Source organism: Triticum dicoccoides, chromosome 4B, assembly GCF_002162155.2.
Source record: "Triticum dicoccoides isolate Atlit2015 ecotype Zavitan chromosome 4B, WEW_v2.0, whole genome shotgun sequence".
Taxonomy (NCBI): domain Eukaryota; kingdom Viridiplantae; phylum Streptophyta; class Magnoliopsida; order Poales; family Poaceae; genus Triticum; species Triticum dicoccoides.
This window is the reverse complement of record NC_041387.1, coordinates 611991157-612018102: the sequence shown is the minus strand read 5'-3', so window position 1 is coordinate 612018102 and position 26946 is coordinate 611991157. Positions and strand designations below refer to the sequence as shown.

Here is a 26946-nt window from a genome sequence, read left to right as displayed (position 1 = left end):
CCTGAATGTCCAGGTATGAAGATCATGAACAGAAGCAATCACCGAGAAGTTCCAATGGACAACACTAGAACAGCAGACTTTTGATGGCAAACCGATTGCAAACGGCGGCCATGGAATGGGTCGGGTTTCCATTTCCTCTGCAGTAAGAGCTGCCCAATATGATGGCCACGACATCGGCTGTAGCAGCAGCCCCTGGTGCCTTGTACGCGGCGAAATGTCCAAATCATGGCTCAGGAATGGCTGCTTTGAATCGACAGCTGAGAATATCAGAGATAGAGTGGTGAGGAGTTCGTCCTCCATGGCCACAATATGAACGACAAGCCTCCAGGGTAGCATAGGCTTCCTCATCGACTCATGGCTAGAGAAGACTATACAGGACACATGAATAGTAGGAGCAAATGACTGTACAAAAGAGATCACTGACCACCACTCCACAACGCCCCAATTCACCTCACCCAGTGATTGGATTATCTGCTGATTCCGAACGGGAATTGCTTTTGGCAGCATAGGGGTCCAACCAGCAAGCTTCTCATAGGGACAAGATTTCAGTCGCACACTTGGTAGATACCTCCAGTATTCTCTCAAAAAATTCAAAGCAACCGGCAAACGCTGCACCACATAAGTAACTTGCAACAACAGCCCTTCATAATTTAGAGTCGTGCCTTCAAGAGAACCAGCAAACGACGGCCACGGCACATCATTGCCGTCAGCAAAATGCATCTGAAATGATGGCCACGGAGTCGGTCGTATCAGCAGCCCCTCGTGCCTTGTGGGAAAACGGGACGTCCCTGTCCTGGTTCAGAAACGACTGCGTTGAATCTACAACTGAGAACGACAGAGGAGATGGACTGGTCAGGAGCTCGTCTTCCATGTCCAGGGGCACCCGCCGGTTAGAACCATCGTTGGTAGCAGGGTGAATGAGGTCGGCGACGAGCACAAGTGTGGCTGCTGGGGGTAGCGACGTCGTCATGACTGGAGACAAGAATGACATGGCACTGAATTTTTTCGAGCATTCTGTCGAACAGGTCATGAGCGTCGTAGCGATGTAATCAGAAGACACATGATGGAGGATTAGTACTCTTCTCACGAATTCGTGTAGCAATTTAAGGATTACAATCACAGGATACAAGAATTGGGGGAGGAGGAAGGGGAAGAAGATAGCCGCCGCCGCCGGGTTTCATGATCCACTGGATGCCGTGCTCGTTGCCTGCTTCCGAGTACTTGTAGGCTGTTGCCGAGTGGTGAGCATAGACGGGCCCGGCCCATGAGCTATCAAAGGGGAAAGCCCAGGTATGAGTATGGGCCAGGGGAGGTCCCTAACAATGGTCTTACGACAAGAATGTACAATTGCAGAGGATAGGCAGCTACACTATAAGACGTCATAAGAAAAAAACACGGCACAGGGTACACAAGATAACTGAACTCTTGGTTTCGTGGTGATACAATTTACAACAACTCGTCAGTCCCATACACACTGCTGAGAATAAAAACCTGGATAGGATAGCCTTTGTGCGAGGAACTTGGCAAGTTTCACAGCCGCAGGCCCAGGTCTAAGAACATCCGTGCTACCGGAAACAGAACAGGGACTGTCGTCCCCAACACCTATGCACCATCCCCCTGGAGCCGGCTCTCCAGTCATACGTTGCAGAATCTCCTCGTCGATGTGGTCGAGCACAGGGTCATCCTTGGCGAATCTAGTGCCGAAGGCTGCACTGCTCGTGGTCATGTTTTCCGCGTCAGTTAGTGTCAGCAGACGGGGCTCGTTTTTGGAAGTTTCATCCGATGCCCAGTAGTGCAGGTCGTGGTTAACAACGGTCCTGTTGAACTTGGGGGAATTGCAGAGGACTGTCTGGAAATACTTCTTGTGCGGCAAGGGCATGTTAGTGTAGTACATTAGCATAGTTCTCGGTAGATTATTTGTTCCGACGATACAATACTCGGTAAATGCCCGAGAAAGGATGACAGATGAAGAACCTGCAAAGAGACAACATTACAATTAAATACAGGTTTATTTTAACTATTATAACCAACGGAAAAAAAATACTCCAACACGGTTAAAAGGAGCTTTCATCATCATATACGTGCAGATTAGTGTATATATTAGAACCGTTACAGTTGTATAAGAAATACAACAACCATACGCATCACAGTTATATGTACTGTAATATCTAACTGCACAATTACGGCGGGTATTTGGCTAGTTAGGTAAAAGAAAACGGCAACTTAAGATGCGTACAGGGAATTTAATGAAGTGAACTGTTGAGAGTCGCAAAAAGGAAGTGAACTGTTAGACATTTAAGAATACAAATTTGTTGAGTAAAACAGTATAAACGTGCACAGCTCTTTCAGCGACAGGAAAAGCTACATGAGATCGCGGTTAGGGTTAGCCCTACCCTGTATGACAATAGTGTCCTCCTTTTACATATCTATTATACTCACCCTCAATTTAGTTCTATAGTGCTCACACACAAGGGTAAAGTTGCATAGAAATACACCCGAAAAATTAACACAAGAATCTACTGTACGGTCTAAGGTTTAACACACATATCTATTATACTCACCCTCAATTTAGTTCTATAGTGTTCACACACAAGGGTAAAGTTGCATAGAAATATACCCGAAAAATTAACACAAGAATCTACCGTACGGTCTAAGGTTTAACACACATATCTATTATACTCACCCTCAATTTAGTTCTATAGTGTTCACACACAAGGGTAAAATTGCATAGAAAATATACCCGAAAAATTAACACAAGAATCTACCGTACGGTCTAAGGTTTAACACACATATCTATTATACTCACCCTCAATTTAGTTCTATAGTGTTCACACACAAGGGTAAAGTTGCATAGAAAATATACCCGAAAAATTAACACAAGAATCTACCGTACGGTCTAAGGTTTAACTTAGTTTGCACACATCTATGCTTTCTACAAGTGCTCCGCAACCATTCTTTTCCTTCCTTTATTCTGCCAATTACTATGCACTTATTATCATATACATTGACACTGAATATCATGTTTCTAGTGCGATTTTTTATTGTCACTAAACAACATCAGTTTATACCAGGATGTTCAAAACAAAACCTTCCTTCAAATAATTCTTATAAGACCTCCAGAGATTTAAAATGGAGCTTGGGGTGTTCAAATATATGTTGTTCGACAATACTAGTTCGCACAACCTGCATGAATATTACCATGAATAGGCATACCCTAGAAACAACAGTTTAATCTGATGAGGAGATCTTATCATAAAGTGATTGTGTGCACATACACATCAGATAAAGCAATTACAACCCCAAACATACTAAATGCCTTCTAAAAGAAAGTACCATGAATCTAGAGATCTAGCAATAACATTTTCATACGGTACTGATTCAGGTAGTACAGTAGTAGAGCAAAGATAAGTGTGACAAACTATGAGACCATGCTTGATAATATAATGCCATGCATGAATAACCATTAACCAACGGTCGGGTCAACGAAATAAACTAGACGAATAGATGATTAAGAATTTTCCACCTATATACTCAAATGTGTATTGTGACACCATTAGCATCATAGCAGACAATATATGATTCCAGATTTTCTCAAACATAATGGGTGTATCTACTGACAAATATAGAAATGCATTAGCACCTCACCAGTAAATAATTTGTATGCACTTGGCAGTTCACGCTTTTGAGTGGCATAAAAAATGTCAGTCCTTGATGAGAGGTATAGACCAGGATCAACAACAATTGGTCTTATATGTCTTGACCTGCACAGACATACAATGCTAATATCTTGAACTCCCAAATCCGAATGAACAAACCGACAATTCAGAATTATGACATGCCCTTACTCCTTCCAACCAATATAACTGGTATGCTGAATGAAGTTTATATCCCTTGGTAGATATGATAAGACATGTAGGAGATCTGCCAAGAATTTGAAGTCAAATCAGCTCAGAAGTGTTAAGATTTACAGAGTACAGATTAAGCTTCACCTAATAGCTGATTAGCTGTTATTTGTTCCCACTTAGGATTAATGAAATGGCAATACATGAACGCTATCTACCATTCTGTTCTACAATTTTATAACCAAGAAACCCTATAAGCAATAGCAAAACTCTTTTAAAAACAATATAGCAAGTTGCACTGTTTCAACTTCAACTAGCAAAGCCAATGCATGTAAAATACCGTAAAAACTCTATAAGGCTGAACATGAGACATGGATTTATTTTTTGTTCTACTTCCTAAGCTCTAGGTTACAACAAAACCAGTCCTCTGTCTGGGTCTAATACAAAGCATAAGAGACACTACCTCTGTAAACTAATATAAGATGTTTTAGACAGTCACTGGTTTTAGATCACTACAATATAAGAGATTAAGAGTGAGTCTAAGACGTCTTATATTAGTTTACAGAGGGAGTAGAAATTATCTTCTGGAACCAGATTATATCGCTATTTTCATGCCACCTATGCCTACTCGGACGAATAATTTCCAAACCATCCTGAAAGGTAACGTTCTAGGGCGGGAAAGCAAAAGTAAAGTAGAATGATGGAAAGATATTTATGTTGCCGAAATATTAATTCATTTCCATTTTGCATTCCTTCTTTCCACATATTAAAGAGTGAATACAAAAGACCAAGTTGCCTATGCTCCACATACAAACAGGTATGGTTGCAGTTTTCTTTTCTGGGTGACATGACGTAGGATACAACAAGCGTCAATATGACTCTACCATGACAATGTAGTTGCCAAAGTTAAACAAGAAGATTTACCACCATGACAATCTATGTTTTTAAGGCGGTAAGGCGATCTAAGGCGCTGGGGGGGCGCCTTATCGCCTAGGCGACGCCTAAGCGCCTAAGGCGGGCATATTTGTAAGGCGCTGGCGGGGCGCCTTATCGCCTAAGCGTCGCCTAAGCGTCCAAGGCGGGACGCCTTAAAAACAGAGACAATATGATTCTTCAAACACTTAATTAGTTCATTCAATCTGTAATGCATTGAAGTTTATGTAGCTAATGCCTGCTAGTGGCTTGATTTATATATTTTACTATGCCCATACAATTAAGAGAGATCTATCTAAATTAAACACTCATCTCACACTGTTACACACAGGGGCGGAGCTACAGGGTGTCCAGGGTGGGCGACGGCCCACCCTGGGATTTTGGATCAGGCTGCATATCATAGGAAAGTCCGAGATGGGTTGGAGGAAAAAAACACAGAAACAGCCCACTCACGCACACGATGACAGGAGACACCCGTGCGGCCGGCCGTGCCTCTCCCTTCTCCTAGTCGATTCGCCTCTGCTCCTCTAGGCGTTGCGCCGCCATGCCTTCCTTGCCGAGTCACCACCGCCGGCCCCTCTGGCTCCCGCCAGCGCAAGGCGCTACCGCGCCAGTCCGGCAGTCCCTGCCCGCGGCCTGCCCCTCCAGCTGACTATCGCCACCACGTCAGTCCAGTGCGGCACCAGTCTTAGGTTTGCCCCTAATGCTACTGGTAGATTGCCGCTGTTAATTGCGGTGGAGGATCTGCCTATCTATGCTTCTAGAGATATACTAGTATTATTAGTCGTATTTGGTGGAAATCGATGGATGGATGGCCATATGGTTTTCTGGATCTGACTTAAGCACACTAGTTTATCTAGTTCTGTTGTTCGGTGTCACTCAAAGCCAATTGTCTGAAAGTAGTCTGCAACTGAATCAAATAGGCCTAACTCGAGGGTTAATATTTATCTGCAGGTTGCAGCAATACACTTTCAAGTTGATATTATGTGCTAGAGTAGTTTTGAGGTGCATGATATCATGATACAAAGTCCAGGGAAGACTTGTTATAGAGTAGTTTTGTCTAGCATGACATGTCCTAGCTTCTCTGGGTTTGTGGCAAATAGCTTACTTTGAGAAAGAATGTCAATTGATATGCTATTGTGTTATGATTAAAATTTGAAAGAATGTAAATTATAGTTGTAGAATTATTGAAGAATGAAGAGGAACGGAGACATTTGCTTCTCTTTTACCGATACATGCTACGAGAAGAAGGCTATCATATTTTTTGTCATTTTTTTTTACATGGACCACCCTGTCTTAAAATCCTAGATCCGCCACTGGTTACACACAGAGATAAACGATCACTGAGAAGAGGAAAAGGGCAACTAGATTCACGGTTCTGTACTAACAAGTAGTAAATGCCTAGATCTGTGTTACGGTGTACTCCAACATAAAGTAGGTGTGGAGAGAGGAATCACCGTCGGGGGCGACGAGCGGGTAGTCCCCGGCGTCGAGGTGCACGAACCAGTCCCAGCCCTGGCCGAGCTGCAGCAGCAGCGCGGCGCCGTGCAGCACGGCAGCGAGCGCGGACGCGCCGCGCGGGTTGGCGAACCCGGGGTCGCCAACTACGTGGACGTTGCCGGCGCGGCCGGGGCCAGCGCGCACCTCGCGGGCGAGCCGCGCGCGGTCATGCGCGGGGGCGGCGCGGTCGAGGAGGAGGAGGTAGAGATTGCGGGGGTGGTAGGTGGCGAGGAGCAGGCGGTGGAGGCGGTCGGCGTCGCCCGCGGAGCCGGTGAGGAGGAATGCGAGCGCGGGCGGGGCAGGGCCGGCGGAGACGGCGCCGGCCGGGAGCGGCGCGCGGTGGGGCGCGTCCGGAGGCGCGGGCGTAGAAGGGGAGGAGGAGGAGAGGAAGTGGAGCAGGAGGAGGAGCAGGAGGGAGACGAGGAGGAGGTAGGGGAGCGGGCGGGAGTCCTTGGGGAGGACGGAGGCGGCGCCCGCGGCCGGCGCGGGGGAATGCATGGGGGATGGAGGCTGGGCGGAGCGGAAGGATCGGGGCGGCGTGGAAAGAGGAAAGCTTTGCGAGTTCGGCGGACCGTGGACGGCGTGGTCTCCCTCGCGTTTGGTGCACCCGATCTGATCGAGTTGGTTCGATTTCGTGTGTTCTACTCTTGAGTTCATGAATCCATTATTTGTTTTCATTTCAGGAGTGACTATAATTTACAGCACCAATAACATCCGCCTTTAGATACGACCGGATCCCGATCAAATACATGGTTATTACTACTATGCAACATGAAAAAAAATATCTGACAATTTTTTGCACCACATGGCAATTTCACTTTAGAACATGACAATTTTACACAACAATATGGTAAATTTATCTGTTTTCGCATAACAAATCTGAATCATCGGCAAACACTAAAAATCCGACGTCAAAGTTTTAACATTTACCATAATTTTGTAGTTGGTACTCCATCATCTTTTTTACTTGTTATATTTTTTTTACGGGGAAGTTCTTCCACAGTTGATATTGATAACCATTCGATAAAGATATTCATGCTCCTATTATCTTTTTCTTAAACTACCCTTTTAACACTTTGTTCATTGTTTGGTGGGATCAAATTCTATTGTAAAAGACCAATCAGAAAATCAAGATTTACATCACAAGAGCGGGAATTGACTTGTGGCTTAAGAGGCTCCTATGCACAACACACCTTTTGCACTCCTCCTAGCAAAAGAAACTGAAATCAGTGAATCTCTCTAAAAACATGGAAGCCAGATCTTTAACAATTTCCTTTCACATATTCACAATATCCTGGTTACCAACTCAAGAATCACGAACTGAAACCCGGTTCACTGCCATTTGAGCAACATCCTGGCATGTCAGGACCTCGATCACAAAAGGATCAGAAATCGTCGTGTGCTTGGTGCATCTGCTGTGAACCAAATTACCTTCATGGTCGCTAAGAACCCCCATCGAAATTGATTTTGATTCAACCATGATCACACCTCTTGAATCTTTCCACGGGACGAACAACAACCTCGTGTTCAAGAACCTCTAGTGACGACAAGAGGTTGTGAGCTAGCTGCATCGATTTTATAGGATGGTACTTACCTCTTCACAAGCATACTTATTCCTGCTATGCATATTGCCAACATAACAGAGATAGTGATTGCACTCATCTTCTTGTCCAGAATAAATGTCAAGGAGATCCTTTGCCCGCGTACCTGGATGCAAAGTTGGCATCTTATCATGGGAAAATCCCCTAGTTGCCTCCCAGAAGAGTTTCACATGATCACATGTGCCTGGTGCATGGAATAAAGACTCATTTTCATTCCCACACATGGAGTAAAAAGGCAATCTGCATGATGTGCCCTCCCTTCAACTCCGAAACGGCTAGTAGCATATTCTTAATTACTCATCAAGAATATTTATATTTTTGGTTGAATCCAAAGTTTCCATAAGGCCTTTTAAACTTCTGCATTCCCAAATGAGCTGGTAGGTGCATCACTGCATGAATATTCTTTCCATTAAAGCGCAGCATGTACAGTAAACCTCCCATCTCGTTTCTGGGTCCATGCTCATATATCATCAGTTGCATTCCTTGGCATGGGCATGTTCAAAATGGCCTCAACGCCGGGATGGATGAACTATTGTCGAAGAAGTTCGAAATCCCCAATTTCCAGCCTACTCATCAACAAGATCGACAACTAGTTGGCCAGGTTATCCGACAATCTGCACATCACCCGCATAGATGATGTACACTGTACACATTAGTCATGTCAGAATTTTGTGGTTCTGTCACTACCAATTCGCCTAATCAATTTTAAGATCCTCCCTCCCTTCTACAATAGCTCGCCAGGCTGGCGATGCACTTTGTGGGCACCTGGCCTGCAGAAAGTTTCTATCACGAAAATGTCATCCCCTAAGGACCCTCGCACACAAGCTCTCCGGCTTCACCAACAGTCGCCACGCTTGTTTATCCAACATGGCATCATTAAAGACGTCGGGATCCCATAATCCTATTCCTCCTTTGAATTTCAATAGGGACATCTTGTCCCAAAAATGCCAATGCATTCCTTGTTTATCAAGTGATCCAACCCACCAATACTTGCACATGATTGTTCTAACCTTCTTGCACAACCCCTTAATGAGCTTGAAATAGCTCATAGAGTAGGTCGGTAACACTTGAATCAATGTTTTCAAGAGAACCACCTTAGCCACACCTAAGAGTATTTTTTACACCATTCTTGCACATTAGACCTGGACCTTTTGACTATATGTATAAGTTGTTTTCAGTAATCCTTCCTGAGGTGGTCGGGAGGCCAAGATATTTTCCTAATAAAGTTTTTTTTTCTAAACTGCAAGTCATATCTCACTCCCCTTCTAATAGAAGCACCACTATTAAGGCTGAAAAATAGAGTTTTTCAATTTATTTGCACTTTGGCCAGAATTAAGGCAATAAGTCTGTAGTGTCTCATTCAGACAGTTGGCACTGCGGGGATCCACTTTCTTAAGGATTAAGTAATCGTCGACAAAGGGGAAATGTGAAATCCACACAACACTGGACTGAGGTCGAATTCCTTTGTTAACCCATCCACCATCATAATTTTTCAACATGCACCAGAACCCTTCCCCGCATAATAAAAATAAAATACCGGGAGATGGGGTCCTATTATCGGATACCTCTAGATGGGTAGAGTGATGGCGGTAGTTGCCCATTAACCTTCACCTGAAAGCTCACATAGGATACGCACCTCATTACAAATGAAACCCACCCATCTTGCAAAGCCAAGTTACTACATGATGCCCTGAAGGTAAACCACCCAATGCGGTCAGACACCATCATGTCTATTCTTGCTGCACACCAGCCTTGCTTGCCTTTCTTCCTTACTATAGAATGTATGCATTCACAAGTATTTAAAACATTATTGATATTGGCCTTCCTAGCAAAAAACAATCTGCTCTTCTACTATAATCTCATCAAGGATTTCACGTAGACGAATATCAAAGAACTTTAGAGCATAACTTATAAATCACATTGCATAATGAAATCCACCTAAATTGAGTAATGTTCCTAGGGTCTTTGACCTTTGGAATTAAGAAAGTTGTCATGTAACCATCTCCGACATGTGTCCCCATGAATAAAATTGAGAACTGGCATAGTCACATCATCCTTGAACAATGGCCATTGACGTGGAAAAACCAGCGTTGAAGCCATCAACTCTCGACGCCTTGGACAGACTAATAATGAACAATGCTTGTTTGACTTCTAGCGTCATAAATAGCCCGATCAGGGACTCATTCATTTCTTGAGTAATTTTTGCAGACACATTATGCAGAACTGCATTGACGTCTCCTCTAGAGCCTTATAGAAGCCAGTATAGAAGTTATGCACCTTGGCATGAACTTGTTGCTTAATCTTGAACACCACCCCAACCACATTATTGAACATAATTATTCTGTTTTGGTTGTGTATCATAGTTGCACGTGCATGAAAAAACTTCGTATTGTGATCTCCCACGCGCAACCACTCCACTTGTACCACTAGCGGGCCATGACTTCCTCTTTGTGCAAGAAAATGTTTAGTTGCCTCGGCAATTCTCTCTCCCTTGGAGACACAACACGGTACATAAAGTTGGCATGCTCCCACTCAAACTCTCTTCTCGCCTTTTTAATCCTCCTCCCAACATCACCAAATTTAAGTGTTTTCCTGTCAGTTAAGTGAACTTGTGTATCAAGGAAAGCATCGTTCAATCCAATGATTCCGTCACACCCACAACCAACTTTTCATCCTTGTAACACATCATCATCATTATATGATTCCTCTCATTGGCAACTTTACTCATGCATGAACCTCCTAGGAACATTATCGCCATACTACTCTGATGGCCGAGAAAATTTCGCCGCTAACATGCAAGAATCCGACCTCCGAGATGGCATATCTTTACCAATGGTTGCCGAGAAATTCATAAACTCCAGAACTACCAGAAAACGATCTAACCGAACCTTGACATTAGGTATGCCCTCTTGCCTATTCCTTGTGAAGGGAATGCAATGGTAGCCAACATCATGAAAGTTGGAAAAATCAACAACCTCTTTGAAACCTCCCATTTGCCAATACGATCTCTCACTACTACCAAAATACTCTGAGTTATCTAGGATCTCATTAAAATCACCCCCACATAACCATGGGAGGTCGCTCTTGTCCTCTGGGCCACTTCAACAGACCCCAACTTAGGGACCGCTCACTCCGAGCCTTGGCATAAAAGATAGTAAAATGTCCGGTCTTCATATCAACCCCGACATATTGTATATTAGGATCAATATGACGATCTTAGACATTATTAATCATTACATCAACCTCCTTTCACCAAAACAAAGCTAAATCACCACTTAAGCCTTCACCTCTTATGGACATACAACTAGTAAATCCACACCTCATGATAGGCTGGACTCTCTTCCCCTCAACCTTCGTCACACACACGAACCAACATGAAAGCTCATGAACTACCTTCAAGTTCCCTAGCCCACAATAGTTCATACTAAGTGATGTCTACTACACAACCTTCTTCTTGTAGACGTTGTTGGGCCTCCAACTGCAAAGGTTTGTAGGACAGTAGCAAATTTCCCTCAAATGGATGACCTAAGCTTTATCAATCCGTGGGAGGCGTAGGATGAAGATGGTCTCTCTCAAACAACCCTGCAACCAAATAACAAAGAGTCTCTTATGTCCCCAACACACCCAATACAATGGCAAATTGCATAGGTGCACTAGTTCGGCGAAAAGATGGTGATACAAGTGCAATATGAATGGTAGATATGAGTATTTGTAATCTAAAAATATAAAAATAGCAAGGTAACAAGTGGTAAAAGTGAGCGTAAACGGTATTGCAATGCGTTGAAACAAGGCCTAGGGTTCATACTTTCACTAGTGCAAGTTCTCTCAGCAATAATAACATAATTGGATCATATAACTATCCCTCAACATGCAATAAAGAGTCACTCCAAAGTCACTAATAACGGAGAACAAACGAAGAGATTATTGTAGGGTACGAAACCACCTCAAAGTTATCATTTCTGATCGATCTATTCAAGAGTCCGTAGTAAAATAACACAAAGCTATTCTTTCCATTCGATCTATCATAGAGTTCTTACTAGAATAACACCTTAAGACATAAATCAACCAAAACCCTAATGTCACCTAGATACTCCAATGTCACCTCAAGTATCCGTGGGCATGATTATACGATATGCATCACACAATCTCAGATTCATCTATTAAACCAACACAAAGTACTTCAAAGAGTGCCCCAAAGTTTCTACCAAAGAGTCAAGATGAAAACGTGTGCCAACCCTATGCATAAGTTCACAAGGTCACTGAACCCGCAAGTTGATCACCAAAATGTACATCAAGTAGATCACGTGAATATCTCATTGTCACCATAGATAAGCACATGCAAGACATACATCAAGTGTTCTCAAATCCTTAAAGACTCAATCCGATAAGATAACTTCGAAAGGAAAACTCAATCCATTACAAGAGAGTAGAGGGGAAGAAACATCATAAGATCCAACTATAATAGCAAAGCTCGCGGTACATCAAGATCGTGCCAAATCAAGAACACAAGAGAGAGAGAGAGAGAGAGAGAGAGAGAGAGAGAGAGATCAAACACATAGCTACTGGTACATACCCTCAGCCCCGAGGGTGAACTACTCCCTCCTCGTCATGGAGAGCGCCGGGATGATGAAGATGGCCATCGGTGATGGATCCCCCCTCCGGCAGGGTGCCGGAACAGGGTCCCGATTGGTTTTTGGTGGCTACAGAGGCTTGCGGCGGCGGAGCTCCTAATCTAGGTTATTTTCTGGAGGTTTCAGTATTTATAAGAATTTTTGGCGTAGGTCTCACGTCAGGGGGGTCTCCGAGCTGTCCACGAGACAGGGGGCACGCCCAAGGGGGTGGGCGCGCCCCCCACCCTCGTGGGCAGCCCGAGACTCTTCTGGCCCAACTCTTTCACTCCAGGGGCTTCTTTTGGTCCATAAAAAATCATCAAAAATTGGCACGTCAATTGGACTCCATTTGGTATTCCTTTTTTGTAAAACTCAAAAACAAGGAAAAACATAAACTGGCATTGGGCTCTAGGTTAATAGGTTAGTCCCAAAAATCATATAAAATAGCATATAAACATCCTAGGTTGATAATATAATAGCATGGAACAATAAAAAATTATAGATACGTTGGAGACGTATCAAGCATCCCCAAGCTTAATTCCTACTCGTCCTCGAGTAGGTAAATGATAATAACAGAATTTTTGATGTGGAATGCTACCTAACATATTTATCAATGTAATTCTCTTTATTGTGGCATGAATGTTCAGATCCAAAAGATTCAAGATAAAAGTTTAATATTGACCTAAAAATAGTAATACTTCAAGCATGCTAACCAAGCAGTTTATGTCTTATCAAAATAACGTAGCCAAAGAAAGCTTATCCCTACAAAATCATATAGTTTGGCCATGCTTCATTTTTGTCACACAAAATGCTTCCATCATGCACAACCCCGGTTTCAGCCAAGCAATTGGTTCATACTTTTTAACGCACTTCAGCCTTTTCAACCCTCACGCAATACATGAGCGTAAGCCATGGACATAGCACTATGGGTGGATTAGAGTATGATGATAGGGATGATGTGAGAAAACAAAAAAGGAGAAAGTCTCACATTGACGCGGCTAATCAACGGGCTATGGAAATGCCCGTCAATTGATGTCAATACGAGGAGTAGGGATTGCCATGCAACGGATGCACTAGAGCTATAAATGTATGAAAGCTCATAAAAAAGAAACTAAGTGGGTGTGCATCCAACTTGCCTGCTAAAGACCTAGGGCATTTTGAGGAAGCCCATCATTGGAATATACAAGCCAAGTTCTATAATGAAAAATTCCCACTAGTATATGAAAGTGACAAAATAAGAAACTCTCTATCATGAAGATCATGGTGCTATTTTGAAGCACAAGTGTGGAAAAAGGATAGTAACATTGTCCCTTCTCTCCTTTTCTCTCATTTTTTGGAGGGCTTATTTGGCCTCTCTTTTTTATTTGGGCTTCTTTGGCCTCTTTTATTTTTCATAAAGTCCGGAGACTCATCCCAACTTGGGAGGGAATCATTGCTTCCATCATCCTTTCCTCCCATGGGACAATGCTCTAATAATGGAAATCATCACACTTCTATTTATTTACATCTCGAGAATTACAACTCAATACTTAGGACAAAATATGACTCTAGAATGCCCCCGGCGGTGTACCGGGATATGCAATGAATCAAGAGCAACATGTATGAAAGAATTATAAAGGTGGCTTTGCCACAAATACGATGTCAACTACATGATCGTGCAAAGTAATATGACAATGATGGAGTGTGTCATAATAAACGGAACGGTGGAAAGTTGCATGGCAATATATCTCGGAATGGCTATGGAAATGCCATAATAGGTAGGTATGGTGGCTATTTTGAGGAAGATATAAGGAGGTTTATGTGTGATAGAGCGTATTGTATCACGGGGTTTGGATGCACTGATGAAGTTTGCACCAACTCTCAAGGTTATAAAGGGCAATGCATGGTACTGTATAGGCTAGCAAATTGCGGAAGGGTAAGAGTGCGTATAATCCATGGACTCACATTAGTCATAAAGAACTCATATACTTATTGCAAAAGTTTATTAGTCCTCGAAGCAAAGTACTACTATGCATGCTCCTAGGGGAAGGGTTGGTAGGAGTTAACCATCACGCAATCCCAACCTCCACTCATAAGGAAGGCAATCAAGGAACACGCCATGCTTCAAATTTGTCACACAACGTTCATCATACGTGCATGCTACGGGACTTGCCAACTTTAACACAAGTATTTCTCAATTTCATAATTACCCAACTAGCATGACTCTAACATTACCACCTTTATATCTCAAAACAATTATCAAGTATCAAATTTATCATAGTGTTTAATGCACTTTATATGAAAGTTTTTATAATATCCCTCTTGGATGCCCATCATATTAGGACTAATTTTATAACCAAAGCAAATTACCATGCTGTTCTAAAAGACTCTCAAAATAATATAAGTGAAGCACGAGAGATCAATAATTTTTATAAAATAAAACCACCGCCGTGCTCTAAAAAGATATAAGTGAAGTACTAGAGCAAATGACAAACTATTCCAAAAGATATAAGTGAAGATCAATGAGTGGTCGAATAATTCTGCAACTATGTGAAGACTCTCTAACATTTAAGAATTTCAGATCTTGGGATATTATTCAAACAGTAAGCAAAACAAATAAAACAAAATGACGCTCCAAGCAAGACACATATCATGTGGTGAATAAAAATATAGCTCCGAGTAAAGTTACCGATAACCGAAGATGAAAGAGGGGATGCCATCCGGGGCATCCCCAAGCTTAGGCTCTTGGTTATCCTTGAATATTACCTTGGGGTGCCTTGGGAATCCCCAATCTTAGGCTCTTGCCACTCCTTATTCCATAGTCCCTTGAATCTTTACCCAAAACTTGAAAACTTCACGACACAAAACTCAACAGAAAACTCGTAAGCTCCGTTAGTATAAGAAAATAAACCACCACTTAGGTACTGTTGTGAACTCATTCTAAATTCATATTGGTGTAATATCTACTGTATTCCAACTTCTCTATGGTTCATACCCTTCGATACTACTCATAGATTCATCAAAATAATCAAACAAAACATAGAAAACAGAATCTGTCAAAAACAGAACAGTCTGTAGTAATATGTTCTCGAATACTTCTGTAACACAAAAAAATTCTACACAATTAGGAACACCTGAGAAATTAGTGTACCAATCCATATAAAAAATAATAAGATCAAAATCACATTTCTGTGAATTATCAAAACTAATTTACTGGGTGCAAAAGTTTCTGATTTTCAACAGGATCAACACAACTATCATCGTAAGCTATCCTAAAGGTCTTACTTGGCACTTTATTAAAACAAAAGCTATAAAACATGATTACTACAGTAGCATTATCATGTGAACACACAAAAACAGTAAAGGTAAATATTGGGTTGTCTCCCAACAAGCACTTTTCTTTAATGCCTTTTAGCTAGGCATGATGATTTCAATGATGCTCGCATAAAAGATAAGAATTGAAACATGAAGAGAGCATCATGAAGAATATGACTAGCACATTTAAGTCTAACCCACTTCCTATGCATAGGGATTTTATGAACAAAAAACTTATGGGAACAATAGTCAACTAGCATAGGAAGGCAAAACAAGCATAACTTCAAGATTTTCAACACATAGAGAGGAAACTTGATATTATTGCAATTCCTACAAGCATATATTCCTCCCTAATAATAATTTTCAGTAGCATCATGAATTAATTCAACAATATAACCATCACATAAAGCATTCTTTTCATGATCTACAAGCATAGAAATTTTATTACTCTCCACATAAGCAAAATTCTTCCCATTCGGAATAGTGGGAGTATCATAAGAAACTCGAATACTATAAATTGTTTCCATATTAAAAAGTAATTTTCAGAAAAAAGGTAATCATAATCATGACAAGTTTTATAAATATAATCATCACTACTTTTTATAGCATAAGTGTCATCACAATAATCATCATAAATAGGAGGCATGCTATCATCATAATAAATTTGCTCATCAAGACTTGGGAGGCTAAAAATATTGTCTTCATTAAACATAGCATCCCCAAGCTTGGGACAAACATTAAGTACAGCAAATATATTCTCAAACATGTCATTCTCATCAAACATAGCATCCCAAGCTTGGGCCTTTTCATATCATAAGCATAATCACTCTCATCATTAATAGTATGGATAGCATCAATAGTATAGCAATTATCATCATCACAATGAGTAATAGGAGCAACATCATTTGGGAGGGATACCTTTCTACCTTTGCTTCTCCGTATTTTCTTTTTCTTTTTCACATCATGTGTGGGTTTAACCCTCTCTTTTGAGCTCCTTATTAATGAGATTGGTTGAATAGAAAGCTCCTCATTGTTACCTGATTCATCATAAGAAATAATAGGAGTATATTGGGAAGTCTCTTCCCTTTCATCAGTATTCTCTTCATCTTCTATTTGTTTTCTTTTGTTTATGTAATTGGCAATATAAGGATTTTCAATGCAATTCACCGCACAATACATGAAAATTTCTTCTAGATCAAAATCAAGAACTTTATCAAGGAAAAAATCTGGCATATCCTTAGTTAGACGTTTCATTTCTTCATAACCCAAAAGCAAACTAAGTTCATTATGATGTGCAAGGGAAATCAAGTCATCACAATTTTTGGACATGATACGATCATGAAACAATTTGCATTGGATACTGAAATGACCAGGTTCATTGCAAAGTTCACAAGGGTGATTAAGAAAATTTAAATTTTCAGCACAAACATCTAGCCTTTCTTGCAACCATTTGGTTTCTAAATACTTATGCCTCTTGCAAAATCTATCTTCCCTATTTGGTGTGTACTTGCAAACTCTATGCACTCTGATATGTCTCCAACGTATCTATAATTTTTGATTGCTCCATGCTACTTTATCTACTGTTTTGGACTATATTGGGCTTTATTTTCCACTTTTATATATTACTTTTGGGACTAACCTATTAACCGGAGGCCCAGCCCAGAATTGCTGTTTTTTGCCTTTTTCAGTATTTCGAAGAAACAGAATATCAAACGGAGTCCAAACGGAATGAAACCTTCGGGATCGTGATTTTCCAACCGAACGTGATCTAGGAGACTTGGACCCTACTCCAAGAAGTGTCCGAGGAGGTCACGAGAGTGGAGGGCGCCCCCCCTGGGCGCGCCCCCTACCTTGTGGGCCCCTCGGAGCTCCACTAACGTACTCCTTCCTCCTATATATACCTACGTATCCCCGAACGATCATAATAGGAGCCAAAAACCTAATTCCACCACCGCAACCTTCTGTATCCACGAGATCCCATCTTGGGGCATGTTCCTAAGCTCCACCGGAGGGGGCATCCACCATGGAGGGCTTCTACATCATCACCATAGCCCCTCTGATGAAGTGTGAGTAGTTTACTTCAAACCTTCGGGTCCATAGCTAGTAGCTAGATGGCTTCTTCTCTCTTTTTGGATCTCAATACAATGTTCTCCCCCTCTCTCATGGAGATCTATTCGATGTAATCTCCTTTTTGCAGTGTGTTTGTTGAGAGCGATGAATTGTGGGTTTATGATCCAGTATTATCTATGGAAAATATTTGATTCTTCTTTGAATTCTTTTATGTATGATTGAGTTATCTTTGCAAGTCTCTTCGAATTATCTTTTTGGTTTGGCCAACTAGATTGGTAGTTCTTGCAATGGGAGAAGTGCTTAGCTTTAGGTTCAATCTTGCGGTGTCCTTACTCAGTGACAGAAAGAGTTGCAAGGCACGTATTGTATTGTTGCCATCGAGGATAACAAGATGGTTTTTTTTATCACATTGCATGAATTTATCCCTCTACATCATGTCATCTGGCTTACAACATTACTCTGTTTTTACTTAATACTCTAGATGCATGCTGGATAGCGGTCGATGAGTGGAGTAATAGTAGTAGATGCAGAATTGTTTCGATCTACTTGTTTTGGACGTGATGCCTATATACATGATCATTGCCTAGATATACTCATAACTATGCTCAATTCTGTCAATTGCTCAACAGTAATTTGTTCACCCACCGTAGAATACTTATGCTCTTGAGAGAAGCCACTAGTGAAACCTATGGCCCCCGGGTCTATTCTCATCATATCAATCTATATCACTTTATTTACTTGCTTTGTTTTTACTTTGCCTTTACTTTTTACTTTGCATCTATCTATCAAAAATACCAAAAATATTATCTCTATCAGATCTCACTCTCGTAAGTGACCGTGAAGGGATTGACAACCCCTAAGCGTTGGTTGCGAGTTGCTATAGTTTTGTGTAGGTACGAGGGACTTGTGCGTGGTCTCCTATTGGATTGATACCTTGGTTCTCAAAAACTGAGGGAAATACTTACGGTACTTTACTACATCATCCTCTCCTCTTCGGGGAAATCCATGCAGTGCTCAAGAGGTAGCAAGAAGAATTTCTGGCGCCGTTACCGGGGAGGCTCACGCAAGCAAGTCAACCATACCAAGTACCCATCGCAATCCCTATCTCTCGCATTACATTATTTGCCATTTGCCTCTCGTTTTCCTCTCCCCCACTTCACCCTTGCCGTTTTATTTGCCCTCTCTTTCCCAATCTCCTCCTCTCTTTCCCGTTTGCCTTTTTCCCATTGCCTTTCTGTTTGCTTGTGTGTTGGATTACTTGTTGCCATGGCACAAGATAATACCAACTTGTGTGATTTCTCGAATACCAATAATAATGATTTCCTTAGTACTCCGATTGCTCCTCTTAATAATGATGAGTCTTGTGAAATCAATACCGCTTTGTTGAATGTTGTTATGAAATATCAATTCGCCGGCCTTCCTAGTGAAGATGCCGCTACTCATCTAAACAATTTTGTTGATTTGTGTGATATGCAAAAGAAGAAAGATACGGATAACAATATTGTCAAATTGAAGTTATTTCCGTTTTCACTTAGAGATCGTGCTAAAGTTTGGTTTTCATCTTTGCCTAAAAATAGTATTGATTCTTGGAACAAGTGCAAAGATGCTTTTATCTCTAAGTATTTTCCTCCCGCTAAGATTATCACTCTTAGGAACGACATCATGAATTTTAAACAACTTGATCATGAGAATGTTGCCCAATCTTGGGAAAGAATGAAATTAATGCTTCGCAATTGCCCTACTCATGGTTTGAATTTATGGATGATCATACAAAAATTTTATGCCGGATTGAATTTTGCTTCTAGAAATCTTTTAGATTCGGCCGCGGGAGGCAATTTTATGGAAATTACATTAGGGGATGCTACCAAATTGCTTGATAATATTATGGCTAATTATTCTCAATGGCACATCGAAAGGTCTTCTAGTAAAAAGGTGCATGCTATAGAAGAAATCAATGTTTTGAGTGAAAAGATGGATGAACTTATGACGATGTTTGCTCCTAAAAATACTCCTCTTGATCCCAATGATATGCCTTTATCTACTTTGCTTGAGAATAATAATGAATCTATGGATGTGATTTTTTTGGTAGGAATAGTTTTGGAAACAACGCTTATAGAGGGAATTTTAATCCTAGGCCTTATCCTAGTAATCCTTCTAATAATTATGGAAATTCCTACAATAACTTTTATGGAAATTTTAATAAGATGCCCTCTGAATTTGAGAGTAGTGTTAAAGAGTTTATGAATTCACAAAAGAATTTTAATGCTTTGCTTGAAGAGAAATTGCTTAAAGTTGATGATTTGGCTAGGAACATTGATAGAATTTCTCTTGAAATTGATTCTTTAAAGCTTAGATCTATTACTCCTAAGCATGATATCAATGAGTCTCTGAGAGCCATGAGAATTTCCATTGATGAGTGCAAGGAAAGAACCGCTAGGATGCGTGCTTCCAAAGATGCCTTTATTAAAGTGTGTTCTTCCAATCCCTATGAAAATCAAGATGAAGATCTAAAATTTATTGATGTGCCCCCCATTAAATATTTGTTTTGCAATATGAATCTTGATGAATCTGAAGATTATCTTCCTTTACCTAGAAGGCGTTTTAAGAATTCAGAGTTTCTAGATCTTGATGATGAAATTGATGAAAGTGGGATTGAAATAAATAAAAACCGTGATGTTGCTAAACCCACTATTTTGGATCTCAAGGAATTTAATTATGAAAATTGCTCTTTGATTGGTTGTATTTCCTTGTTGCAATCCATGCTAGATTCTCCTCATGCTTATAGTCAAAATAAGGCCTTTACCGAACATATTGTTGATGTTTTGATGCAATCTTATGAAGAAAAACTTGAGTTGAAAGTTTCTGTCCCTAGAAAACTCTATGATGAGTGGGAACCTACTATTAAAATTAAAATTAAAGATTTTGAGTTTCATGCTTTGTGTGATTTGGGTGCTAGTGTCTCTACTATCCCCAAAACTTTATGTGATTTGCTAGATTTCTGTGATTTTGATGATTGCTCTCTAAACTTGCATCTTGCGGATTCCACTATTAAAAAGCCTATGGGAAGAATTAATGATGTTCTTATTGTTGCAAATAGGAATTATGTGCCCGTAGATTTTATCGTTCTTGATATAGATTGCAGTCCTTCATGTCCTATTATTCTTGGTAGACCTTTCCTTAGAACGATTGGTGCAATTATTGATATGAAGGAAGGGAATATTAGATTCCAATTTCCCTTAAAGAAGGGTATGGGACACTTCCCTAGAAAGAAAATAAAATTACCATATGAATCTATCATGAGAGCCACTTATGGATTGCCTACCAAAGATGGCAATACCTAGATCTATCCTTGCTTTTATGCCTAGCTAGGGGCGTTAAACGATAGCGCTTGTTGGGAGGCAACCCAATTTTATTTTGTGTTTTTGTTTTTGCTTCTGTTTAGAAATAAGTAATCCATCTACCTTCTGTTTGGATGTGGTTTTATGTTTTAATTAGTGTTTGTGCCAAGTAGGACCTATAGGATAACCTACGATGATAGTTGATTTGATTCTGCTGAAAAACAGAAACTTTGCACGCACGAATATAATTATGATAAATCACAGGAACGTGATTTTGCGTTGATTCTTCTTGATGCTGATCAATAAACAAATTTTCCAGAACTTCATATTTTGTTAGAATTTTTAGAGTTCCAGAAGTTTGCGTTAGTTACAGATTGCTACAGACTATTCTGTTTTTGACAGATTCTGTTTTTCGTGTGTTGTTTGCTTATTTTGATGAATCTATGGCTAGTAAATTAGTTTATAAACCATAGAGAAGTTGGAATAAAGTAGGTTTAACACCAATATAAATAAATAATGAGTTCATTACAGTACCTTGAAGTAGTCTTTTGTTTTCTTTCTCTAACGGAGCTCACGAGATTTCTGTTGAGTTTTGTGTTGTGAAGTTTTCAAGTTTTGGGTGAATTCTTTTGATGGATTATGGAACAAGGAGTGGCAATAGCCTAAGCTTGGGGATGCCAATGGCACCCCCAAGATAATCCAAGGACACCAAAACGTCAAATCTTGGGGATGCCCCGGAAGGCATCCCCTCTTTCGTCCACTTCCATCGGTAATTTACTTTGAGCTATATTTTTATTCACCAACATGATATGTGTTTTACTTGGAGTGTCTTGTATTATTTGTGTCTTTGCTTGTTAGTCTACCACAATCATCCTTGCTGTACATATCTTTTGAGAGATCCATACATGAATTGGAATTTGTTAGAATACTCTATGTGCTTCACTTATATCTTTTGATCTTGATAGTTTTGCTCATAGTGCTTCACTTATATCTTTTGAGCGTTATAATTTTTGCTCTAGTACTTCACTTAGATCTTTTAGAGCACGGTGGTGGATTTGTTTTAAAGAAACTATTTGATCTATCATGCTTCACTTAGATTATTTTGAGAGTCTTTAATAGCATAGTAATTTGCTTAATGTTAATATACTTGGTGTTCAAGATATGTGAAACTTTCTTTTGAGTGAATTGAATACTAAGATAAGTTTGATGCTTGATAATTGTTTTGAGATATGGAGGTGATAATATCAAAGTCGTGCTAGTTGGGTGATTATGAATTTGAGAAATACTTGTGTTGAAGTTTGCAAGTCCCATAGCATGCACGTATGGTTAAAGTTGTGTAACAAATTTGAAACATGAAGTGTACCTGGCTTGTGCATCCTTATGAGTGGCGGTCGGGGACGAGCGATGGACTTTTCCTACCAATCTATCCCCCTAGGAGCATGCGCGTAGTACTTGAATTTTTGATGACTTCTAAATTTTTGCAATAAGTATATGAGTTCTTTTGATTAATGTTGAGTCCATGGATTATACGCACTCTCACCTTTCCACCTTTGCTAGCCTCTTCGGTACCGTGCATTGCCCTTTCTCACCTTGAGAGTTGATGCAAACTTCGCCGGTGCATCCAAACCCCGTGATACAATACGCTCTATCACACATAAACCTCCTTATATCTTCCTCAAAACAGCCACCATACCTACCTATTATGGCATTTCCATAGCCATTCCGAGATATATTGCCATGCAACTTCCACCATCATCATCATGACATACATTACTTTTGTCATATTGCCATTGCATGATCTTGTAGTTGACATCGTATTTGTGGCAAAGTCACCATGCATCATTTTTCATACATGTCACTCTTGATTCATTGCACCATCTCGGTACACCACCGAAGGCATTCATATAGAGTCATATCTTGTTCTAAGTTTCGAGTTGTAATCCTTGTGTTGTAATCAATAGAAGTGTGATGATCATCATTATTAGAGCATTGCCCAAATAAAAAAAGAAAGGCCAAAAAAAAATATATAAAGGGCAATGCTACTATCTCTTTTTCCACACTTGTGCTTCAAAGTAGCACCTTGTTCTTCATGTAGTGAGTCTCATATATTGTGCTTCAAAGTAGCACCTTGTTCTTCATGTATTGAGTCTCATAACTTGTCTTTTTATACTAGTGGGAATTTTTCATTATAAAACTTGGCTTGTATATTCCTACGATGGGCTTCCTCAAATGCCCTAGGTCTTCGTGAGCAAGCAAGTTGGATGCACACCCACTAGTTTTCTTTTGTTGAGCATTCATAGCTCTAGTGCATCCGTTGCATGGCAATCCCTACTCCTCATGTTGACATCAATTTATGGGCATCTCCATAGCCTGTTGATTAGCCTCGTCAATGTGAGATTTTCTCCTTTTTTGTCTTCTCCACACAATCCCCATCATCATATTCTATTCCACCCATAGTGCTATATCCATGGCTCACGCTCATGTATTGCATGAAGGTTGAAAAAGTTTGAGATTATTTAAGTATGAAACAATTGCTTGGCTTGTCAGCGGGGGTATAGAAGTTGGGAACATCTTTGTGTGACGAAAATGAAGCATAGCCTAACTATATGATTTTGTAGGGATGAACTTTCTTTTGCCGTGTTATTTTGAGAAGACATGATTGCTTTGATTAGTATGCTTGAAGTATTATTATTTTTGTGTCAATATGAACTTTTGTCTTGAATCTTTCGGATCTGAATATTCATATCACAATTAAGAAGATTTACATTAAAATTATGCCAAAGTATCACTCCGCATCAAAAAAACTTTTTTATCATTTACCTACTCGAGGACGAGCAGGAATTAAGCTTGGGGATGCCTGATACGTCTCCAATGTATCTATAATTTTTGATTGCTCCATGCTAATTTATCTACTGTTTTGGACTATATTGGGCTTTATTTACCACTTTTATATTACTTTTGGGACTAACCTATTAACCGGAGGCCCAACCCAAAATTGGTATTTTTTGCCTTTTTCAGTATTTCGAAGAAACAGAATATCAAACGGAGTCCAAACGGAATGAAACCTTCGGGATCGTGATTTTCCAACCGAACATGATCCAGGAGACTTGGACCCTACTCCAAGAAGTGTCCGAGGAGGTCATGAGGGTGGAGGGCGCGCCCCCTACCTTGTGGGCCCCTCGGAGCTCCACTAACGTACTCCTTCCTCCTATATATACCTACGTATCCCCGAACGATCATAATAGGAGCCAAAAACCTAATTCCACCACCGCAACCTTCTGTATCCACGAGATCCCATCTTGGGGCATGTTCCTAAGCTCCACCGGAGGGGGCATCCACCATGGAGGGCTTCTACATCATCACCATAGCCCCTCTGATGAAGTGTGAGTAGTTTACTTCAAACCTTCGGGTCCATAGCTAGTAGCTAGATGGCTTCTTCTCTCTTTTTAGATCTCAATACAATGTTCTCCCCCTCTCTCATGGAGATCTATTCGATGTAATCTCCTTTTTGCAGTGTGTTTGTTGAGAGCGATGAATTGTGGGTTTATGATCCAGTATTATCTATGGAAAATATTTGATTCTTCTTTGAATTCTTTTATGTATGATTGAGTTATCTTTGCAAGTCTCTTCGAATTATCTTTTTGGTTTGGCCAACTAGATTGGTAGTTCTTGCAATGGGAGAAGTGCTTAGCTTTGGGTTCAATCTTGCGGTGTCCTTACTCAGTGACAGAAAGAGTTGCAAGGCACGTATTGTATTGTTGCCATCGAGGATAACAAGATGGTTTTTTTTATCACATTGCATGAATTTATCCCTCTACATCATGTCATCTGGCTTACAACATTACTCTGTTTTTACTTAATACTCTAGATGCATGCTGGATAGCGGTCGATGAGTGGAGTAATAGTAGTAGATGCAGAATTGTTTCGATCTACTTGTTTTGGACGTGATGCCTATATACATGATCATTGCCTAGATATACTCATAACTATGCTCAATTCTGTCAATTGCTCAACAGTAATTTGTTCACCCACCGTAGAATACTTATGCTCTTGAGAGAAGCCACTAGTGAAACCTATGTCCCCCGGGTCTATTCTCATCATATCAATCTATATCACTTTATTTACTTGCTTTGTTTTTACTTTGCCTTTACTTTTTACTTTGCATCTATCTATCAAAAATACCAAAAATATTATCTCTATCAGATCTCACTCTCGTAAGTGACCGTGAAGGGATTTACAACCCCTAAGCGTTGGTTGCGACTTGCTATCGTTTTGTGTAGGTACGAGGGACTTGTGCGTGGTCTCCTACTGGATTGATACCTTGGTTCTCAAAAACTGAGGGAAATACTTACGCTACTTTACTGCATCATCCTCTCCTCTTCGGGGAAATCCAACGCAGTGCTCAAGTGGTAGCACACTCCACAAAAATTGACATGCTTATAAGAGACATTTTCATCATGACTAGTGCAATCATCATTAGTACTATGGATATTCAAAGAGTTCATACTAACTACATTGCAATCATGCTCATCATTCACATATTTTATGCCAAGCATTCTATGTAATTCTTCTTCTATTACTTGAGCACAATTTTCCTTCCCATCATTTTCACGAAAGACATTAAAAAGATGAAGCATATGAGGCACCCTTAATTCCATTTTTTGTAGTTTTCTTTTATAAACTAAACTACTGATAAAACAAGAAACCAAAAGATTCGATTGCAAGATCTAAAGATATACCTTCAAGCACTCACCTCCCCGGCAACGGCGCCAGAAAAGAGGTTGATGTCTATTAAACAACCTTCTTCTTGTAGACGTTGTTGGGCCTCCAAGTGCAGAGGTTTGTAGGACAGTAGCAAATTTCCCTCAAGTGGATGACCTAAGGTTTATCAATCCATGGGAGGCGTAGGATAAAGATGGTCTCTCTCAAACAACCCTGCAACCAAATAACAAAGAGTCTCTTGTGTCCCCAACACACCCAATACAATGGCAAATTGTATAGGTGCACTAGTTCGGCGAAGAGATGATGATACAAGTGCAATATGAATGGTAGATATGAGTATTTGTAATCTAAAAATATGAGAACAGCAAGGTAACAAGTGGTAAAAGTGAGCGTAAACGGTATTGCAATGCGTTGAAACAAGGCCTAGGGTTCATACTTTCACTAGTGCAAGTTCTCTCAACAATAATAACATAATTGGATCATATAACTATCCCTCAACATGCAACAAAGAGTCACTCCAAAGTCACTAATAACGGAGAACAAATGAAGAGATTATTGTAGGGTACGAAACCACCTCAAAGTTATCATTTCTGATCGATCTATTCAAGAGTCCATAGTAAAATAACACGAAGCTATTCTTTCCGTTCGATCTATCATGGAGTTCATACTAGAATAACACCTTAAGACACAAATCAACCAAAACCCTAATGTCACCTAGATACTCCAATGTCACCTCAAGTATCCGTGGGCATGATTATACAATATGCATCACACAATCTCAGATTCATCTATTCAACCAACACAAAGTACTTCAAAGAGTGCCCCAAAGTTTCTACCAAAGAGTCAAGATGAAAACGTGTGCCAACCCTTATGCATAAGTTCACAAGGTCACCGAACCCGCAAGTTGATCACCAAAACGTACATCAAGTGGATCACATGAATATCCCATTGTCACCACAGATAAGCACATGCAAGACATACATCAAGTATTCTCAAAACCTTAAAGACTCAATCCGATAAGATAACTTCGAAAGGA

General features: G+C 40.4%; 1 protein-coding gene across 1 annotated transcript; it reads right to left on the bottom strand.

The window, feature by feature from the left end:
• Positions 1-1384: 1384 nt before the first annotated feature.
• LOC119291752 (beta-glucuronosyltransferase GlcAT14A-like) lies at positions 1385-6855 on the bottom strand. Its single transcript, XM_037570563.1, has 4 exons — positions 6233-6855; positions 3846-3921; positions 3646-3761; positions 1385-1974 (listed from the first exon to the last, which is right to left on the bottom strand). Exons 1-4 carry the CDS (start codon positions 6771-6773, stop codon positions 1460-1462), a joined length of 1248 nt encoding a protein of 415 aa, XP_037426460.1. The 5' UTR covers positions 6774-6855; the 3' UTR covers positions 1385-1459.
• Positions 6856-26946: the final 20091 nt, after the last annotated feature.